The 22,800-nt window shown below is 42.8% G+C and overlaps 1 protein-coding gene across 1 annotated transcript in view; it reads right to left on the bottom strand.

Moving 5' to 3' along the window:
• Positions 1 to 21,159, bottom strand: part of PNLIPRP3 (pancreatic lipase related protein 3) — a gene marked incomplete at both ends in the record, with an annotated part of 33,584 nt that extends 12,425 nt beyond the window's left edge. Inside the window, 5 exons of the mRNA XM_082719269.1 lie at positions 3,102 to 3,210; positions 5,230 to 5,361; positions 6,039 to 6,158; positions 10,851 to 11,005; positions 21,111 to 21,159. Of these exons, the coding sequence (XP_082575395.1) occupies positions 3,102 to 3,210; positions 5,230 to 5,361; positions 6,039 to 6,158; positions 10,851 to 11,005; positions 21,111 to 21,159 (565 nt within the window). The remainder of the gene's footprint in view (positions 1 to 3,101; positions 3,211 to 5,229; positions 5,362 to 6,038; positions 6,159 to 10,850; positions 11,006 to 21,110) is intronic.
• Positions 21,160 to 22,800: the final 1,641 nt, after the last annotated feature.

The following is a 22,800-nucleotide window of genomic DNA, read 5'->3' as shown; positions in this document are numbered from 1 at the left end:
TCACTCTAAACATGAATCTACAAAGCAAAATCTTCAGCTTAGTTTTCATCTGTGGCTCATTATTTCCACCTCATTATATTACAAATGAAAAGCCTGACATTCGATGACATGAAGTGATTCAACAAAGTCATCATACACTGGAGGCAAAACGGACGAAGAGCCCAAGTGTCTAGACCCTCAGCCCACTGTGTCCTGTTCAAGTATCTAGGAGGGATAAAGGTAAGCTATGTAGAGGTCTCTATGATGTTATGACCATTCACGGATCTATTCATTTACACATTTGACACTTATTATCAAGCACTTACTATGGGCCAGGAGCTAGGTTCAGCACTTGAGTACAAGGAATAAAGCCTGGCTTTGTCCTCAAGGAGCTTTCTGTTGGACGGGGAAGGCACCTCCATCCAGAGCTCTCAATCCAGAGACCAAGGGGAGCCTAGGTCTTATGCGAGCACAGGGAAGGGACACACAAACCAGACTTGGGAAGTTGGGGCATGCTTCTGCGGGACATGGAAATACAAGCAGAGATCTGAGGGACCAGGACACTCGGCCGGGGTCAAGAGGGGACAGCCGCACCCCAGGGGTAAGAAAGAGACTCTTCATGGCCTGCAGGTGAAACGGTTAACACATTTGGAAACTATAACCGGTTTTTGAGGGCTAGGGTACAAAATTTTTGAACTGGGTGAAAAACAAAGCTAACATTGTAAGCAGGGGCCAGGTGTAGTCTGAACCACACAAAAGGGTTGGGGCACCATCTGGTTGGCAATGGGAAGCTCTTACAGGTCTGCCAAAGGGGAGATGTACATTTTAGCAAAAGTCTCTGCGGTAAAGTGGACACAGGGTCCTGGGGTGGAGAGGACTTGGAGTGGAGCTGCAGCTGACCCGTGGAAATATGGCAGGAGTGAGCAGTAAATGTTTGGGCCCCGCGCCTGTAAGACACAACAGGCTCAGGATCGATCTTCAACTCTAGGAAGTTTGTTTGATTATTTCGTGTGCGATCACCGACCAGCGGCAAACTTCTGATGAAGTCAAGAACTCTGCAGAGATGCCTCCAAAAATAGGAGGCGCCCATCAGACTCTGCGGATCAGAGAACAGGCAAGTAGCAGGGGAGCCGGGAACCTGCATTTGGGGGGTTCCAGGAGGTCTCGGGGAAAGACAGCAGAAGGTTCAACTTATACATGTCTTAAAATCTGTCACTTAATTCTGCTTTGAACTGGTTTTATGGTAAACTTCCTATCTTTCTTGACGTTTTGGTTCTTTTGTTACACAAGGAACACGATTGTTCCAAAACTAACCACTTGCAAGGACTATAGATTCCAACATCTAAATTATAGCAATTTTCGGATTTTCAGAGAGCCTTTAAAAATGTATTATTTTCTACTTACTCAATGGGATAATTCACTTGGCAGGAAGAATTAGGAGTTAAATAGTATCTGATTTTTGAAATCAAAATTGAGAAAAACAAAATCTTCACAAATCTATGGTGACCCCATGTGATTGCAAACACGTGAATAGTGAAGTTCCTCCCTCTGATTTAGGGCTGAAATGCCCACAGGCTGTGTAGACCCCAGGATGTTCACAAACTCTGCCCACTTCTTCGCTCTCCCGGGCCTGAAAACTTAGAGCAAAGGGGGATTTTTGCTACACGACGACTTCAGAATAAAAATACAATTTTATTATCTCAAAGAAGAAAGGCGGCCATGGGCTGGTGTTGGCATTGGTGTTGGGATTTGGGAGCTGGAAGAAAGAGGAAGTTTTCGGCAGGAAAAGTCTGCTATACCGGGAAGCTGCAGCGACCATACACTATACACGTAATCTGGAGTTCTTAACTATTTTTAGGAAAAGATACTTAAAGTTCAAGTTTGAATTTAAAGCATAAGTATGTGTGTGTATATATGTACACACACAGAACTATAGTTTATTGTTTTAACCAACAGGAAATGTACACATACTATATGTTGGGCCTGGGGAGGGGTGGGGGTAAGAGAGACTTTCTTAGTAGTTAAGAGTGTCTCAAAATAAACGGGTGAATGAATAATTATATATGAGTATATAGAGAACCATGCAACACAGAAGTTGCATTTTGGAATATAATAGAGGCGTATTTGAAAGGAGTTGGGAAGTAGAGAGAATTAACTCTGCCGGAGGACAGCGCACTTGAAATGAATCTTGAAAGGTGAATAGTGGCCATTTAGGGCAAAGGATAATAGCACAAAAATATGAAAAGCCACGATGATACATGAACCATTATGTGACAAGCTAAGAGGCTTTGGGCGACAGAAAGTTCTGGCAGTGAGCGGCAGCTCGTATTTGGAAACATGATGCCTTGGCAGCACTTGTGGGGGACTGGGCTGGGGGACCTGTCACAAGTGGCCAAATCCAGGCGAGCGATGTAGAGGGCCTGAGCCGGGACAGTGGCCAGGACGCGGACAGGCGCAAAGCAGCCGAGGAGACCAGCGCCTGCTGCCTGAATGTCGCTTGGGGATGCAGAGGAGAGAGGCCAGGCCAGTTTGTGGATACTGGAGCTGACACTCTGATCTCCCTCCATCTGACTCGATTAGTTTGGAAGTCGCAGTGCCGGAAAGGGAGATGATGATCGTCCTCGAAAATCTAATTCGCGGTATATCCTAAACCGTGCTAATTCATCGTGTATGCATACCCGAGTCTGCAACTTATTCTTAGACTTGACCGTATGTCCAGGGGTAACAGTCAACATTCTAGCAACTGGAACGGCATGGGCACAGTTCACACAGCCAGCGTCCACGCTGAGCTGTGACCCCGATGTGTCCTGAACGTCCTTCCAGAACCGTCAGTGAGGCTCTGGCTCATTCCGGAGTGGCATGGCGCATGTTGTAGCTCATAAGCCACCCTCGACTGCTGGGTGGGGAGCTCCCGATACTTTGCCGCCGCAGGTGACCCCCAGGGAACATTCTCGAACGTGGACTTCCACCCTCCTGCTTTGAAAGCGCTGTCATGTGAGTTGAGCCCCGTTCCCTCCTATCTTATATCCGCTTTCTCTACTGCCGCTGGTGTCTCAGACACTGATTTTGTGTGTAGACAAACATGGAAGCAGATTCCAGGCCCACCCCCAGGGCAGGCTTACCTGTTATCCTTCCCAGGCCTGGGACCCTGGACCCAGCTTCCCCAGCCAGATGTGCTCCCACGCTGTGGCCAATCAAGTGAACTTTAGAAGGAGAGTATCCAAATTTTTTCTGATTGGGTTTTCAAAGGAAAACAGAACACATGTTTTTAAGAGACCAGGCAGAATGGCTTCCCTGTGCCTGACATATCTTATTTGTCCCTCTCACACACAGGCTGGCGACTAGTCAAAGGACAAAGTGACCCCCTACCTCCTTGTCTGGCTGAAAAAGAAAGGACAGGACAGGCCTGCAGGAATGACCTCGGTCAGGTTCTTCTCCCTGTGCTAAGGGGTCTCGTGGTCCTCGGGAAAAGAACTGCCCAGCAACCACAGTTATGGCTTCCGGCCCATCCCTGAGACCCAACCCTGCTTCACACTCCCATCGTGGCTCAAATGTGGTCATTCCGGGGCTGTTACACACCTTCCCTGTCTGTCTCCTCAGCTGAAGGACACTCTAGCAAATGTGTGTGCTGAGTTTGGTCTTCAACGAGGAGTTTTAACGACTATTCCCAAAGTGACTGTATGCCTAAGAGTCCACACACACACACACACACACACACACACACGCACACTCAACAGGGAACAAAGGAGCAAGCCCTTTCAGTTTCATCTGAGCTTCAAGTTCTCTTCACGGTAACAGTGAAAATCAAGCAATCGCCTTCACGTGGATAAATTTGTCATTTGATCAAATGTTCCACTTTTTTCCCACCAGTAATGACAATATTACGTGCTGCCTTATAAAAGTATTTTCTCCGTCCGTCACATGTGAATGTGCATCCAAGGATGTCTCCTGATCATTAGGGGGCCCCTTCCTCCACTGCGGTCACCCTTTCAAATCTCGGGTTTCTCTCTGTCTTCCTCTACAGCCTGGTATCGGATCAGCCCTCCTCCCCCTGCAGACATCCCCTTCTCTGTCCCCATCAATTCACCGAACATGGACCACAGCAAATGCTTTCCCCTTCCGCTCAGCAAACATTTCCTCTCCGACAAGTCACTGTCATTTATTTCCTGGACCAAGAAGAGCCCACAGTGCAGGTCCCAGGATCCACAAGAAATTCACAAAAGGTTAGGACAGGTATTTCTCCGAAGAGATGAACCGGATTTCATCTTTTGGATGCAAGGACCCATTCTAAGTACCTCCTTGTGCCCTGGTCTCCCTCAAAGGCAAGACGAGAGGACAAGCCGTGTGGGGGCAGAGGTGAGGACCTGCCCCCATGGGTCCCCTCCAATGGGTTCCTCATTGAGCTCAGGTGCAAGCATCAGCTCCCTGGGCTGCCCACCTAGGTTAGCCTCTGCTCCAGTATCTCTCCGTCCCACTGCCTTGGACTTCATATACTGTCCTCATGCTTTGTGAGACCAGCAACACTGACTCACTCGCCCTGTATCTTCAGTGACTAGAACAGCGCCTAGCCCACAGCGGCGCAGAGAAAAATATTTGTTGAATGAATGAGTGAACCCACCTTAAGAGTCTGAAAGGGTCATAAATCTTTAGATTTTACTTTGCTGCATTTTATGGTGGGAAATTACTTTCTATAATGGTAGGGCATATGGAGATTTATAAGTGTCTCAGGGTGTAACCCTCCTATATAGCAAAAGACTTGGCTATTTTATTCTTTTAGAAAATGTAGGTGTTATTGTGCCTGCGCTGGACCACAGACCTGACTAATTCACTGCCACAGAACCCAGTTTCTGTGGGACCATGTAGTTCACATTCCCAACAAATGGCATTCATAAGATGGGAATAGTTTATAATCATTAAGGATAGGTTTACCATGGGACAAAAACTAACTGGCAGGAGCCAGTCTTACAAGCCAACCCAGGACATGACCTTGGGGGTGGGGTCAGGGGTGGGGAAGCCTTGGACGAGGAGCCTGTGAAGGGACACTGCCACCAAGTGGCGCTTTGTAGAATCACAGGCACTTCTTTTCCAAGAAGTCCCTTCCCTTTCCTGGTCACCATACGGAATGCTTAGTATCTCACAAGGCGCTTAGAAGTTGTGTAAGCAATAAAAACGCCATAAAATCGACGCAAATCTTCAGTGTTATGATGCAAAACCAATTAAACACAATTTTAAAAAATCAACTTTTCTTACCGTGAGAACATCAATAAAATACGCCACCTCAGCCCCAACAACGCGCAGGTTGTTGACGGCGTCGATGTATTCCAGCGAACCGTTAATCCAGTCTATGTTAATGCAATTCACGTCTTCCGCTTTCAGTAACACCTGGCACAAAGATTTATTATGTATGTAAGAAAGAAGAATTAAAGAAAGCCAAAGTGACTGAGCAATGGATTCCAGAATAAGAAATAATACTGGGGAGGAGGGAGAAATAACACTACCAGGTATCGAGAACAGAGTACACATTAGGTTCTGCCCTAAACCTTTTGCATATATCATCTTATTTAAACCCTTGTACAGATAAAGAATCCAAAGCGCAGACAAGTTAATTAAACTTAGCCATGATCGTGGTACATAGAACCACGGTATGAATTCAGGCAGCCTGACTCTATATACTATATCGCCTTATAAATAATTAATTGCTTACTATGTTAGCAGTCTATTAATCTTGAGTGTAAGGGAGGAAAATTAATTTCTTAGAGTGAACCTGGAAAATTTTTTCCCTTAAGTGAGAAATTTATCATCTCGTTCAATCTTTTGTCAAAAGTGAGACTTTATCAAAGAATAATTACAAAGAAATATGCTCCCATTATAATCTATGCAATTCATAATAAGTGGGTATAAATGGGAAATGGATAATTCATTTGGGGCCTTGGGACAGGGACAATGTGAGTAACCGAATGGAGGATTTTTCATGAATATGCATTAATATATGCAAAGTACATTCCCATTAAACATACAGCTTTTATACCAGTATAAAGAAGAGTCTATTCATATCATACATTGCACATGTCTTGCTGCCATTTTCCATCTGATTTCCATCCAGGGATGTTAATACGGGTCATCTTGTCTGTTCCGAAGTGTGAGGTTTGGATAGTTAGATAATTAATTGCACTGATCTCCTGTTTCAAGTGAAAAGAGATTAAGGTAAAATAACAATTCAAAATTATTTGACACTTAGTAGAATTATTCCAAGTCTGCTCAAAAGTCTTCCACTACATTTGATTTTTAACAATCTTCTTTAATACATTTTTACCAAAGAAATAGTTACTGCTACACACGGCAAAGTACCAAGAAATTATTAATGCATTATCAAATACAATATATAAAAGTAATCACAAGGAAGGGAAAGAAAAACGTTTGGTTTTAGGGCAAGGTTTGTAAGACGATGCTGGGTCCCTTGTACTCAGGGCTCCCGTCAGCCTCACTTTTTCTAGCACTTACTTCTCTGCTGCCCGTGGAATCCATGAGCCGTGTGCTGCTTGAGGCTTAGGAAATGCTGACAAGGCGGCAAAAGAGACTGTTCACCCCACTTTATGGGGGAGGGAATAAAGTTTAGGATCTCGCCACATGCAGCACAATAGCATATTAATGATCATCTTATGTAATTACCTTAAATGTTCTTTCGTATTTCTTGTATTTTGTTGGATTGTTTTTATAACCAACCAAACTCAAAGTGATACTAGGCATTGAAGTGATTTCGTTCTTAAAAGAAACGTGAAAAGGCACACTCTAAGAAATGCTCAAAATACTATTTTGAGAAAAAAAAGATGAGGCCTCTAATCAGCGAGTTGCAAGTTGGACCATGGCAAATCCCACAGCAAAGATCCTTCAAAGGAAGGGCCTGTTCTTGGCCCTGTGTTTAACAGTAACATGCAAGTTGATCATACAACTTGCGGGCTAGTTAAAATATCTCCAGGATGGTAAGCAAGCAGTCAGGAGAATCCTAAATTAACTTACGTAGTCATTATAATATAGCTACACTCGTATGTGTCAGGAATTGTTCTAAGCACTTTGTAGTGTAGCTCATTCACCCTCCATGACACTGTGGGGTAGGTACTAACTTTACAGATTAGGAAAGGGCACAATGAGAAGTCAAGTCACTTGTCCAAAGGCCCTTCAGCTAACAAGTCCTGGTGTAGGGGTTGAAACTCACATGGTCGTTCCCTGAAGTCACATGTTCTACCACTGAGCTCTCAAGTTGGGGTCTGATCATACTGTTCTTCACTGATACGGCCCAGAGCAGATGTGGGATTTGTTGAGACAGATAAGAAAATCAAACATATCTGGGCTTTTTTTTTGGAAGTGCTGCTGTACTGAATCATGGAATCCAAGCACAAAAACATTTGTCCATCTACATATTTAAAAGAATCCAGATGTTAATTCCAACTCCAACTGGAGCTCCTTAAACAACCAACCATATTTTTATTTCTGTGTCAAAAAAGAAAAGAAAAGAAAAAACATCTCAATCCTATTTGAGAAAGGGGATTTGGTAGAAAAAGTTTGTTTAATCTTTCTATGTCATGAGAAGAGCTGGAGGCTGGATGTGGGGCCTTGTGAAAGCTTCAAAGTGTCCATGCGGCAAGTCTTCTGGGACCCCAGCATCCTCTACTGTCACAAAAGCCTTCAAGAATTCAATAAAGTAGGAAAGGTGCCAGGTATTCAATCTGGCACACCCCTGTGAAATGACATACTAACCTAGAAAACAGGAAACAACACCATGGAATCAACTCAAAGAGAACACCTCAGCTTCTGCTGCCGTGAGGGCAGAGCCATAAAAGGGTGTCAAGACAGAAGGGGTTATCCCAAGAAAGGGCGAGGTAAAGTTTCCGTGGTGAGCTGGGAGCTCAGACCTTTACTTTTAACGTTCTTATCGTTGAAGAATCACAGAGCCTGACTGGTATGAGATCGACCCATTCCACAGAGCATGGCTACTCTCTCAGTGATCTCATCTGCAGTCAGTCAAAAGTAGTCACCAGTTAGGCATGTCCCAGCCTTGAGAAAAGCTGCAGGCTCAGAAACCACCGTAATTGCGCAAAATGTGCATCACCACCAGTGACTAACTGTATGAGCCACTGTGGGGGATGGCAGATTGGATTCATTCTTACAGAATTGTAGCTGTGAAGACCTGGGACTCTCCGAAGAGTCCAGGTTATTGCACCACGGTTAGCTTTAAAAGCCCTCCCTCTGGGAAAAGAGAACATTAAACCATTGCGCGGTTAACTTCTGCTTTCTCATACACCAAGTGTAGCATATGGGCCAAGCCTGGGGCCATTGAGGTTTTTAGTATTGGACGTTGACCCAACCTGTATCCTGACTGTTGGTGTAAAAACACTTGAACACCAAACCCTCAGGCTTCCATCCACTGCGAAATTCAAGTGCAGATCTGGTTTGTCACAGGGTTTTTTCCAAATGGAAGGGAGTAGAAAAGACATGAGGAATGTTGCCTTTATGGTCCCTTTATTAGGAGAGGACTCAGTGTCTGACAGCCTCTTCACTGCCTTTAGGGTCCACATTCTCCCAAAGACTGACCTTTATCACCTGTTTTGGTGCCTGTGCTCTGTGGAAGTTCAAGTACATGGCCACTATGTAGAGGGACTAAGGACCAATGAGTCCTATGAGGACTGAGGGACAAGACCGGGGTTCAGTTAGTCCTGAATACACACATGTACCCTAAAGTTCTAACCAGACAGCAAAGGTGCTCCAAAACTTTTATATTCAACAGATTCACAATAGATATAACACAAAAATTACCATCTTAACCATTTTGAAGTATACAATTTAGTAACACGAAGTCATCAGCATTGTTGTGTAACTATCAGTACCGTCCCTCTCAAGGAATTTTTAATCATCCCAAACTGAAATCCTTTACCCTGAAATAGTAACTCCCCAATGTCCCCTCCCCCAGGCCCTGGTAACTATTATCCTACTTTTCCATCTCTATGAATTCAGCTATCCTAGGGGTTTCATATAAGGGGAATTTAATGGAATGGACAATGCTTGTCCTTTTGCGTCTTTGCTTATTTAAGTTTGTAAAATGTCTTGAAGGTTCATCCATGTTGTGGCATCTACTGCGATGCCATTTCTTTTTAAAGCTGTGGAACATCCCTCCCTTGGTTTTTTGATAGTTACGGAAATCACATTTTTGAGTACACTTTCTTGGTAAATTTCTCTCTACCCAAATAAAGGCTTTTCCTCTTTGTTTTGGATAGAGCTGTCATCGACAGAGCAAAGGGCGGATTTCAGTGAAGAGCCGTGTGCCCCTACGTACGTGTGCGTCTGGTCTGTGGAGAGCTACACATCAGGTTCTGTTGGTGTGGTGCCTTGGCTGGGTCTGATGGAAAGGGAGGCTCAGGGAGACACAGGGGCGGGTAGAGACGGGAAGTTATCTTGCACCGTGGAGTGCTTGTTCTCTGGCCTTCGTTCCACTTAGGTCTAGTATCATGCTTTTTTTCTCTGCCCCTAAGATCACATCACTCTTTGGGTTTCAACTCTTACCTCGGGGTAAAAGACTTTGGCATCTCTTTTTCCAGACTGCTCACTGAGCTCTAAGATGCAAATACCCGATAGCCGGCCCAAACCTCACTGGTCCCAAATGTAACTCATTCTCCGGCATCCCCATTCAAGTTTTCTTGACAAGAGGGTCATTATTCTTCCTGTGACTCATATGTGATATCTCAGGACAGTTTAGGATGTTCATCATGTCGGTCTTCTGTTCTCATACTTGTGCCCTTGCTCTGGCTCAGGCTAGTTCCCTGAGTCTGGTTTTCTAGCACTCTCAAAGAGAACTTTTTGAGATAGTGGAAATAGCCTACATTTGCATGGTTCAAAATGGTAGCCACTAGACACAGAGGGCTACTGAGCACGTGATATGTGGCTGGTGCAGCTGAAAAATGGTATTTTTCATTTTATTTAGTTTTAATGCCCATGTAGCTCATGATTAGTGTGTTGGGCGGCTCAGAACTACACGCTCTGGCAATCACCTGCAGGCTCTCCCAGCTCCAGTCTACGAAGGTTCACTGCAGCCAGAGTAAAAAACCTATAGCCTCATTAAAAACTCCCACTGGGGCCTCATGGCTCACAGAATAAAACCCAGAGTCCCCAGGAAGATTCTAGTCCCCTAGAATTCATCTCTAAACTACTTTTCTAACTAACTCCATACTCTAGCACTTCCTCTCTGTCCTCCTTTCAACTCGACATGACATCAGACATACTCTGCAGGCTCTCTTTTGTCCACACCACTTCATTTGTCACTTCCCTGTGTGTCTCTGCTTACACAAACCCTGCCCATTCTGTGGGACACACCTCAAACAGGTGTCTTCCTCAAAGCCTTTCCTGGTTCCTGTCCCACCCCCAAGGGGAAGGTAAGCCTTTCCTCACCACGCCCCCAGATTCCTTTTTTTGTATCTTACGTAACAGATTATAGTTGGTGCTGCAACAGAAGTTAATTGTTTACATACCCCATTTTCCCTAATACAATAAACAGGATACTGTCTTATTTAATCAATTTGAGACATGATAGATACTGTTGCTTGTCCCTACTCTTACCTGTGGAAAGTTCTCAATTAGTATATTAATCAAATGGAGTATCAAATTCATTTCATATGAAACAAGAGATGCAGAACAATCTTTATATTTAAGTCCTAGAACAAATAATATGACAAGAAAATCTGGCTCACAATACTAAAAAGAAATATTGGCCTTGAAATCAGTAGTTTGTGCCAGAGTCAGTTACTGAACCTAGGCCTTCTGTATCTATAGCTACATCTTCTGATGTAGAATAACTGATGTGTGAAGGCAGCAAATTAGCTTACCTGATAGACTTTGGGATTACGTCTAGTGTAGAGCAGAAAGCGAGTGTTTATCTCCTCTGGAGACCAGGGCAAACCTGCAAACTGTCTTGACAAAGTCCCAGTCCATGGTAAACCGTCTTTAAAGCATCCCACCCTTTCATAGCAAACTTCTTTTCCTGCAGCAAAAAGATGGAGTGTTAGTATTATAGGAGCCAGGCCCAGAGAGAGGCTGGGTTTCCCACCACAATGGTTCATTGAAATAGGGCTTCAAGTCCAACAAATTCAGCTCAGGGAGACTCTCTTTAAAGAGTGCTCTCCACTCCCCTTCTGCCAGCACCCTCCTCCTGTTACTTATGACTATGACTTTGTAGATCACAGTGCCACAAGGAGAGCATAGGGGCTTTGGAATCAGGCATTCCTGACTTTGGACAATTCTTTTTTCTTTTATGAGTCTCGGTTTCCTCCTCTTCAAAGTAGAGTTAATCCCACTTATCTTACAGCCTTGAGAGGAAGATTACCCATCACCCAGGACAGTCCTTGTGAATGGGCCTGGACATAAGAGGGATGCTGAGTGTTCCCTGAATTCCTGCCTCTTCTGATGAGAGTGAAAGTTTTTGCTGAAAGGGACCTTGGAGTCCCCAGAGCCTAACACTAAACCTGACGGCATAGGTCTCCTGAGAGCACAGGGACAGCAAAATTTCATTCAGTTGTAACCAAGTCTCTTCTGTCTGGAGCTCTCCTCACTCATCTCTACAATGAGAAGCTTTGGGGAAACAGAGTCTTAATATTTCTGCCATCCACTGACTTTCCTTTGTCTTTTCAACAAGGCTTTTCTTTTTCATTTAATAGTCAAAACCACTTCATGTCCTGTTGTTTAATGGATAAATAATTTAATTTATTCAATTATAATTGTTATTATTTGTTCAACTTATTAATGAATTATGTATTCAATTTATTATTACTTATTACATTGGTTTTCATTTGTTCATTTTAGGATTATTTGTTACTAGTGACTAGAGCTGTTCGAAGACTTGAATTTGAGGGCTTTTTTCCATTTACCAAAATATGGCAAATCAGACTTTGACTTTCAAGTCCACCAGATTTTACTTTAAAATTTTAGGAGATACTGCATTTTCTCCATTCCCTACCAATGAGGTTCCACAATAAATATAAAGAGAGAGGATAGAGAATTAAAATTTTTAAAAGAAATTATACAGGTGAGCAACAATCCACTCCTCACCCCCAAACCCAGCCCTGACCCCAGAGGCGACAGTTATTCTGGTGGTCACCCCCATCTCTCTATATAACACGCTTACCCCGCTAAGTTTTGATATATTAACTTTAGTCACACATGATCTATTAACTTGCTGCAGTAATAAATGAGAATTTAACCCACCTATTCTTGGGATCAGCCAGGATCAGGGCAAGAAACAAATCACACCGCTTATTTTTAACTGTGAGAGTTTAATACAATGAATCGTCATTAACCAGATATTGGCGAACCAAAGGCAAAAAGGGGACCAGATAGCAGCTCCCAGGTGACAACTGCAGGGAGCAGCCACTGGCAGGGGGCTGGTGGGGGACACAGAAGAGGTTTGTTAATTCAAATGAGGAAACTCGGAGGAAGGGCTGCTAGACCCGGGCCAGGATGCTGTCTCCAGAGCTGGGGTTCAGTCCCTGAAGAGGGGTGCTAGCCGGCTAGTGCTGGCATCTTTGAGTGGGCACCAGGTGACCCTGGTACCCCATGCACCAGGGGTTTTAGAACAACTGCAAACCAGAGCCTTCGGCTGCTACTGGACAATTGTTCATGCAGAGGTGACAAGTCATTGCTGGAAAAACACTGACAGGAACCAGGAGCCAACAGGAAGGAGCACCTCCTTTTTTCACCCTGGAGCCTCAGCGTCCCTCTAGTGTCCCTGCTGACAGTGCTTCTCTGGGAGTGGCTGAACAGGGGGCACTGTGGTTGAGCATCCCAGTGCTGGCCGGGCAAGGGCTGACATGAAGCTGGGGGGCAAGAGCTCCTACAGGACAATTCTCTCCGCATTGTTTCAAGTCCTCCTCCTCTACAGTCAGTAACATTGTTTTTAGCTCATCTAATGGCTTCCACTATAAACTTATTTGACAGACAGAGATCACAAGTAAGCAGAGAGAGAGAGGTGGGGAGAAACAGGCTCCCTGCTGAGCAGAGAGCCCAATGTGGGACTCGATCCCAGGACCCTGGGATCATGACCTGAGCCAAAGGCAAAGGCTTAACCCACTGAGCCAACCAGGTGCCCCGGTTTCCACTATAAACTTAAATAGTAATCATCATCATCATCTTCTTTTTTTTCTTTTTGAGAGAGAGAGAGAACATGGGGGCTGGAGGGGCGGAGGGAGAGGGAGAGAGAGAATCTTAAGCAGACTATTGGGCTCGATCTTATGACCTTGAGATCATGACCTGAGCCAAAATCAAGAGTCAGATGCTTAACCGAGTGAGGCACCCCAGATGCCCCAGTATTCTTTTTTTTTTTTTTTTTTGATCCATACCTCCTACTCCTCATAACCTGACTCCCTACCTTTGCAAGACAAGGTTTAAGCTATGTTGCCTGTCTTCTTCCCTTCCATCTTCCAAAGGCTGCCGGCCATACTTTGACTTTCATACCGTCAAAGTTGATAACAATCAGACTTTGCTCTATAATCATAATTAAGTCTTTCGTGTTTTATCTGTAGGCTGGCTCCAAAAAATTGAATATCAATAAACAGAAACATATTATTATGACTAGATAAATATTTTTCCTTTCAGAGCCAGTTAGTGTGCTATAATTACATTTCCTTGTCTGCACCTCATTATTCAGTTACCCATTCCCTTCAGAGGAGAAAATTCAAATGAATGATCTTTTCATAGACACGAACTGCTCAACATGAGTGTCATTTTAGTTTCCTCCATATTTGGATTATGCTTTACTTGTGCCATCTCATTTTCCTGGATTCTCTGGTTGCCTTTGTTTTCTCTTGTTGCAAGAGTAAACATGTGCCCTCTTCCATATATCCCTAGTACAGTACAGCTCCTCAATCAACATTTCTCCTGCCTGGAATCTACTTTGGTTTTTTCCGTTGAAGCATACATACATCCAGTTCTGATTTGGAACAATGAGTTTACATTTGGATTGTGTATTTTTTTTTTTTTAAAGATACATGTATTTGAGAGAGAGCGCATGGTGGGGAGGGGCAGGGGGAGAGAGAGAATCTCAAGCAGTCTCTGTGCCGAGCATAAACCTGACTCATGGCTCCATCTCAGGACTCCGAGATCATGACCTGAGCCGAAATCAAGAGTCAGATGGCCTAGCCACCCAGATGCTCCTAGATCATGCTTTTCTAATAGAACCTTCTGTTTTTTTCCTAGAATGTCCAGCTGCCTTGTTTTTTGGGTTACATGCCCCCCCCCCCCCCACAAATTCTTTACCAGATCATTCAATCTATGGAAGTGAGTCTGGATTTTGAAATGAAGGTTGTTATAAATACTGTCCATTTTCAATGTTTGTAACTTACCAGGGTTATTGGTCACCATGTCCTTTTTCATAAGGAAATGCCCACTGAAAGAGCATAAAGTTAGAAGAAACTACATGTGATGAAGGAGACTGGTCAACATCATAAGGTACTAAAGCCGTTTAGATTGAAAGATTAATAGGGACGCCTGGGTGGCTCAGTTGGTTAAGCCGCTGCCTTCAGCTCAGGTCATGATCCCAGTGTCCTGGGATCGAGTCCCACATCGGGCTCCTTGCTCCGCAGGGAGCCTGCTTCTCCCTCTGACTCTGCCTTCCACTCTGTCTGCCTGTGCTCGCTCTCGCTCGCTCTCTCTCTGACAAATAAATAAATAAATAAAATCTTTAAAAAAAAAAGATTGAAAGATTAATAGTTCTTTAAAAATAACATGTTTTTTATAAAATCAGTAAGTTGGTATTGGGCCAATAACTTAAATGACCAATATAAAACAAGGAATATAGTTTTAAAATGGTAGCCTTGAAGATATGCAGCTATTGAAAATGTTTACAGAATCTGTAATGCAAATAGTAATGAAAGTGAGAATAATACAGGGCTGGGGGGGGGAAGGCAGGTAGGTAGCAGAACTATGTATGGTTTTATTTAAAATGCATGGGGGAAAATAAAATTTAAAGGAAGTGCTTCAAAATATTAACAGTGATGAGAACGCATAGTTTTTATTTTCTTTATCCTTATCTATGGTCTTCAGTTTTCAATGATTAATAATGATTACTTTAATAATAAAATAAATTATAACAGAAAAAAAAAGCACACTACTTCTCCAAATGATGTTCAGTGTGACTTCTTTATCTTACTAATAATAATTAAAACAGCAAAAACAGACTGAGCCCTAAGTGTCACGTGGGTGAGGAAGTGGACACTTAGATAAAGCAATCACTCTTGCCCAATGAGTCCCTGCTGTTAAGTGGTAAAATAGGGACCATCAGGCAGCTCATTCGATCACTAAGTAGAACCCAGAGGAATATTAATTAATTAGCTTTTGCCTGTGGTAAGCAAGAGCCTCCAAATCTCCTTGTCTTACCAAAATCAGGGTTTATTTCTCATTTATGTTACATCTTGGCTGCAACAGTTTTAGGTTCGCTGTGGCTCTGATTTACGGTCCTCTTCACTCTAGGATCTAAGCTCAAGAGACAACTTGTTCAGAACATGCTGCTCTTGGGGCAGAGAGAAAGCGGGTAAAGGCTCTTCACACAGGCATTGAGACTTGGACTGACTTTGCACATCCTGTGGCCAAAGGTGGGGCTGAGGTTGCAGAGTCCTCTTCCGGGGACAGGGAATAAATAATGGGGAACAATAATACAGTCTGCCATGGAAGGGTACCGGGTACACCGGATGGAAAAGCCTTTTGTCATTTAATTGTGCATTTCTTGAATTACCCACACACATGAATATCTTGTGCATTTCTGCCCCTTTGCACATCTGTGGGTGAGATCTTTGTGTCCTATGCACTTTTTCTAACGTTCGCTTTTTTCATATTTGTATAAACTCTTCAAATACGATTTGCTGCTTTCCAGTCAGATATTGAGAAAAGATATTCTAGTTTGCTGTTTGTATTTTTGTTTTACAGAAGTTTCACATTTTATTCAAAAAAATGAGTAATCTTTTCCTTTACGGTTTTGGGGTTTCACCTTACTTAGAAAAGTATTCCTTCCTTCAAGTTAATTCACAATTCCACTCTGTTTTCTTTTATATGTTTCTTATTTCAGTTTCACTCTAAATGTTCACCGATCTGAGATTTATTTTGGTCTAAAAAGTAAGATTTTCATATAAAATTTCATTTCTCTTGGCCTGAATTTATACATAGTATAATCATTTTAATTTCTTTCACACCTGTGGTTATTTCCCTTTGTTTATTTAAATCTGTCAGCATGGTTTTCTATTTCTTAAGTTTTATTAAACAACCACCATACATATCTATCAATTATATTGCCGCCTTTCTCCTGTTTTTCTAATGCATTAACCTCTACATTTATTTTAATTAATGAAATTCTTCCTTCAATATTACTTGTTCTTTTTCTAATTTCTTCAATTCTTAAGTCATTACATTTTGATATATTCTGCAATTGAAGTGCTTTATTTCCTTTTTGACCTAAAAGTTCTTTAAAAGAGCATTTGAAATATAGCATAATACAGGAAGCTAGGTTTAATTGGTTAAGAAATCATATAAAGTTGGCATATCAGTTCATATTTTCTTAATTTCCACTTTTCTAAATGAGTCATTTCTCTATCTTACTGTGAGCAGCCTTTTCCAATGACGAAAAAATCTTGAAAATTGATTCATTAATCTAGTCAAGAAATATTTATTTGAGTGTCTATTATGCACCCGACACTGTTCTCAGCACTGGGGATTCAACAGTGGAAGAAATAATCCTAATCTTCATGGAGTAGAGGCTAGAGGGGTTGTGGGGACAATGAATAAGAACACATAAATTAACTGAAAGTGTATGTATATTCAGGCGAGGAGGGGTTTCTATTCAAATAGGGTGGCCAGGGAAGATCTAACTAAAGTAGGTGGCATTTTTTTCTTTTCTTAAGTAAGCTCCACGCCCAGTGTGGAGCTCAACATGGGGCTTGAACTCGTGACCCTGAGCGCCAGACCTGAGCTGAGATCAAGAGTCAGATGCTTAACAACTGAGCCACCCAGGTGCCCCTAAAATGGGAAGCATTTGAATCCATAGTCGAAGGGGATGAGGAGCACACTGTGGGGATTTCTGGTGGAGGGCAGCATTCTAGTCAGAGGGAAGGGAACATACCAGCCTCTGGGGGAAGGAGCGTGCTCAGTGTGACAGAGGAATTACAAGGAGTTCACCCTGACCAGAGATGAGGGGTCAGTGGGGAGAGAGAGACAGGTCCACAACCCCTGATTCTGCAGTTTCAAAATCTAAAAATCTCTGGGGAAAAGAAGTGGGGTGTTGACTTTTTCATTTGTTTTTCAATTTGCAGCAGATTCATTGGGCAACAGAAACTGACCTAACTGTGCGTGTGTGTGTGTGTGTGTGTGTGTGTGTGTATTCACTATCCCACTTAATAGAAGTATTCATAGATTTTACTACAAAAATATCTGCATGGCTGTTTACAGGTTGCTGCCCTGGAATTCCTCTTGAGGTTTTGTATTTTACAGTGTACTTACCACAGTCTCTTTCTAAAATAAAATATAATTGGAGTGCTAGAACACATGTAGTCTCAGGGGGTTGAATAAGGGATGGTAGAGAAGTAGCAGGGAGGGTGTTTAGAAAGCTTACAGAGGACTACAGCATCCAGTGCTTGGCAGATCATTGGAAGGATGTTGGCGCTTCCTCCGAGGTGAGGGGGAGAGCCATTGGAGGGCCTTGAGCAGAAAAGTGATGCAGACTGACTGAGTCTGGCTCTTGTTTTGAGAACTGATTGAAGCAGGAGAAGGGGAGAGGCAGAGAGACCAGCTGAGAGGCCACTGTAGTCAACTAGACAAGAGAGAATGGTGTCCAGAAGGTTAAGGTGATAGCAGGGTGGGTGGTGAGAAGGGGTCAGCTTCTAGATAAATTGTGAGGAGGATTCAAAGGAACTCACTGATTAATTAGCAGAGACATGTCATAGAAAAGTGGAGGATGATGTTGAGGTTTTCAGATGAAGTTCCTGGAAGACTGGAGTTGTCATTAATTGGGTAGGAGAAGCTCTAGAAGGGACAGATTTGAGAGTGAATCAAGAGCTCCGCTCTGGATATGTAGCTTTTATGGAATTAGACACATGGTGGAGATGCCACAGAAACAGCAGGACTGAGGACGTGAGACGGGACTTCCCGGGAGAAGTTCAGCTGGAGACAGGAACTTGGAAGGCTTGAACATAAAGTTGGTATTTGACGTCATGAATATGGATAAGATTCCCAAGGGAGTGATGACAGGTAAAGGAGAGGGATGATCTCAGGATGGAATCCAAGGACACTCCATCATTAAAACATCAGGAAGATGAGAGGCAAAGAGCAAACAAGACTGCCAAGAAGTCATTGAAGAAATAGAGGAAATCTGGAAGAGTGTGGCATTCTAGAAGCCAACTTAAAAACTTAAACACACACACACGCACACATGCACACACACGCACACACAAAACAAAAGCAACCCTGTGACCAGGGGAGGGGACAATCAAAAATACCAAATACTGCCAGGTCGAAACAGATAAGGATGCAGAATTCACCATGGGCTTGTCACCACAGGAGTGACTGGTGACCATGACAAGCTGTAGTTTCTGAGGTGAGAGCCTGACTGGAGTGAGTTCAAGAAATAAGGGGAGGAGAAATAAGAAACCCTATGTACACACCTCAGAAGTGGGAGTTTTAAAGATGGGTGAAACAACACGTTTGTGTCCTGCTGGGAATGTCCCGGAAGGGAGGAAGAACATTGGTGAGACAGGAGAGACAGAAGATCGCGGAGTAGGATCCTTGAGCACATGAGAGGACACAGACTCTAAATCATACATAGGGGAAGGGCTGGCCTTTGTTGGAGCCAAACACCGTCTCTCTTGTGTGAGAGAGAGAAGGGGAGAATGTATGGGCAGGTGTACCCATGTAGCTGGTGCTGGGAGCTCCAGGAAGGCCTCTTTGTTTCCATTTTCTTGCTGAAATAGGAATCCAGGCCATCAGCTGAGTGGGGGTGAGCAGGAAAGTGTTGGAGGTTTGAGTGGAGGGGGGAAGAATGAAACCACTCAGGAGCAAAATGAATGGACGACAGAAGAGGAGTGAGATGGCCTGGCGGCTTTAGGGTCTTCCACGGTACCCACGAATTCGCAGTGAGACAAGCAGCGGGCTATGTGCTTTTCTCCCGGCACATTCAGCTGCACAAAGCAGATGAAGTGTTGGATTTAACCAGGGTTGTGAGGATGCCTGGGTGGCTCAGTTGGTTGAGCGGCTGCCTTTGGCTCAGGTCATGATCCCGGGGTCCTGGGATCAAGTCCCACGTCGGGCTCCTTGCTCAGCAGGGAGCCTGCTTCTCCCTCTGCCTCTGCCTGCCACTCTCTGCCTGTGCTCACTCCCTCTGACAAATTAAAAAAAAAAAATCTTTAAAAAAACCAAAAATAAAACAGGTTTAACCAGGGTTGTGGTTAAGCCAAGTGAAGCAAGAGTTAACAGAGAGAAGTCCAATGTGCATGATAAGAAGTGATCGTGATGGACCATGGGATTTAAACAAAGTAAGGAGGGAACTGAGGAGAGAGTTAGCTGCCAAACAATTTAAAAAAAAAATAGGTAATTATATGAAATTTAGATTATTTAATATAAACATTGTATGTGTATATATACACATTTATTTATTTATTTCCATGGCACCTATACATTCATTACAGAGGTGCTATAATTTAAAATTTGACTCTCCATTGCATCTGTATTACTACGTATACTGGCATCTATTAAATTTGTAACAAGGTCCATTTGGGGGCAGCTCTCTGGCAGCTGCCATTTTACAATTTGTGATTAATTCGATAAGCCTTCAAACAGAAATCACTCCCTGCTGAGAAGCAAACATTTCTGACATAGGGAAGCCTTGTCAATCACCGCTGCGTGCCCAGAGCTGAACCCAGTACCCGGCACACAGCAGGTGATTGTATTTGTTGGTTGAAATAAAACAGAGGAGCATCCTTGTTGGGAGAGGGTTTTGAGGAGTGGGCTGTGTGTAGAGATGGCAAAGAGGCTCTGAACTCTGGAAGGAGGAGACACCACCTGAGAAAAGGAGGTGGCAGATAAGGGAAAAGAGACCAGGGCCGACTTCTCTCGCTCAGTTCTGCTTTGGAGCTCATCAGTCTAACGGCTTCCAACATTCAAATCAGGCCTGTTTCCTGCCCCTTCTGGGACATCCTACAACAAACAACAGCTCCATCCACTTTCATCCCGTAGTAAAGAGCTGGAGGGCAGGGACTAAAGACATTGAAATTCTTTGATTCTATTTTGGTTAAAACATATCAGCTAACTTTTGTTGTGCTTCAGGAGGTAAAAACAAACAAACGGAGGCGCTTGGGTGGCTCAATGGGTTAAAGCCTCTGCCTTCAGCTCAGGTCAGGATCCCAGGGTCCTGGAATCAAGCCCTGAGTGAGGCTCCCTGCTGAGCAGAGAGCCTGCTTCCTCCTCTCTCTCTGCCTACTTGTGATCTCTGTCTGTCAAATAAACAATAAAATCTTTTAAAAAAAATTAAAACAAACAAACAAACAAAAATCCAAAACAAAGTAAAAGGAAGTAAAAACAGAGAAAAACCAACTAGTACATAGGAGATACGTAAGGACAGAAAAAGCACAAGACATGAGTGTGGAATTAGTGTGTAAGAAATGTTCACAGATCAAAAGCCCTTCCCAAAAACATGATCCAAATACAAAAAAATCAACCTGGAAGTTCTAATCAGCATTAATTATGCATTCATTCATTCATTCAGCATGTACAGTGAATCAGGTACTGAAATTAAAAATATGAATGTATTTTTTCATTTACTGCTCTATACCTATTTTAGAAGTGAAGAAATTAAGACTAACAGAGAAGTTACTCGACCAAGTCCATAAGGCTGGTAAGTGCAGAGCTGGGAGCCCAGTAGGAGACCACCCAGCAACTTTTAACTTATTGGAAATAGATGCTTACATACTCATCAGACTTAGTATTACTAAGTTGAGGCATTTCCCTTATGACAAGTAAATCAAAATATAAAGAAAGCTAGTATTTCAAAGCCCATGTCAGCCACATTTGGGATGTGACGATATCCCCATTTTCAAGGACTAATAAATGAGGAGTCTTACCTGTGGATGTGCCGAAGAGTAAGAGGGCGGCAATCCAAAGTGGGAGCATCTAAGTTGATTTTAAGAATCACATCAACTCTTCTTGAAGATTTTTACTGGTAAAGTCACTTCACTATAAAATATTAATCAATTTTCTTCAAAGTGATACCTCTCAACATTTAAGTTCTAGGTCCAGAAGCGCATGGAGCTCACACGACCTTTAATCCCTGTGTCCTGCAGAGAAATGTGCCAGAGCCTACGCTCCTAGCTCCACGTTGAGAGATTTAATGAGCAGGGCGTGCCTTCCATTAGGTGATTGGTAATTAAAACTTCTGAGGTTTTGCTGTTTCATCATTAGCAATATTTTGATTAAGCACAGACTGAGTCACTCTTGAAAGTTATTTTAAGGCTTTGGGATAACATTTAAAAGGCACAATTTTTCCAAGTCAGGATTATGCACTTTGAGTATTCTTTCCCTAACCCATTTCTGAGGGCAAACATTGGCTTACTACAAATAGACCCTCGTAAAATATTATGAATTGAACAATGAACGTAGCTAGTAATGGCTAATCTGCCCATTATAATGGGGCAATAAAATGTAGCATTGTCATCTAGAGCCCAATCATCTGGGTTGCCCAAATTCTGGCTCTGCTACTTATTTGAGATGACCTCGGGCTAGTAAGCCTCAGCTGCACCTTTCCATACTTGTAAAATGGGGATCATCATAGGTCACTCGGGTGATCGAATTTCTTATTATATGAATAGCACCTGGTAGATAGTACTATATTAAGAGTTAATTTTATTAGTTATTTTTCCACTACGCTAATGGTTATGAGAACAAATTTATGTCCACATATAGCTAAATACACCCTGATGTCATGATACATAGGCTTCATAATGACATTTAATGTCCTGCAAACCTGCCTTGTTGGCGACTACATTCACTTCAAGTGATTGAGTTCACAGATACCCTCAGTCAGTTTCTCCATTTTTAAATCCTCATAGATGATGGCTCAAAGTATTTCTTGCTTTTTCTTAATTTTTTTCCTCTCAGCAAAACAACATTAAGATGTTCAAGTACTTATGAAGCAGTCAGCCCTTCCATACAAATCTTGTTATATTATGATATGATATTTGTTGATAGAAAAAAAAAAGTAGCATTAAATGTTGCTGACCTCACATCCTTTGAGGAAATTCTTACTCTAGAGAAAATATGATTCCAAGAGTGGAAGACTCATTACACTTTAACAATTATATTTGACAACCATCAGATATTGGTGACCCCATAGCTGCTTGCTGAAATCACAGCTGTTCTGCCTGAAAAAATGTTGCATAGAGCAGTTAACAATAGCTCTTAAAAGTTCATCATGAAATCAAAGTTCCACTTATAGATGTCAGCACACCAAAATGAGGAAAAACAGCAAATCTGTTGAGTTCTTGATTCAAGAATAGAGAATAATTTAATTAATTTTGTCCCTGACATGAAAAATTATTTTTAGGATTTAGTACGGCAGAGAGCCTTTAAAGATGTCATGACGGATATTTCAGTATTAATGTCAGAACCCTGAAGAATATGGCTGTAATTTAAAAAATCACTTTTTAGGCTCTTTTTTATGCATGGCATTTTAAATTATCCAAGATCTCAAGGAGGCCAAGGATTTCGTCATGGCCGTTTCGTTGGTGAGGCCAAGCAAGAGTGAAGTACAAAGAC

This window comes from Mustela nivalis (assembly GCF_964662115.1).
Source record: "Mustela nivalis genome assembly, chromosome: 2".
NCBI classification, from domain to species: domain Eukaryota; kingdom Metazoa; phylum Chordata; class Mammalia; order Carnivora; family Mustelidae; genus Mustela; species Mustela nivalis.
The sequence above is the reverse complement of the archived record's forward strand: the minus strand, read 5'-3'. Positions and strand labels throughout refer to the sequence as shown.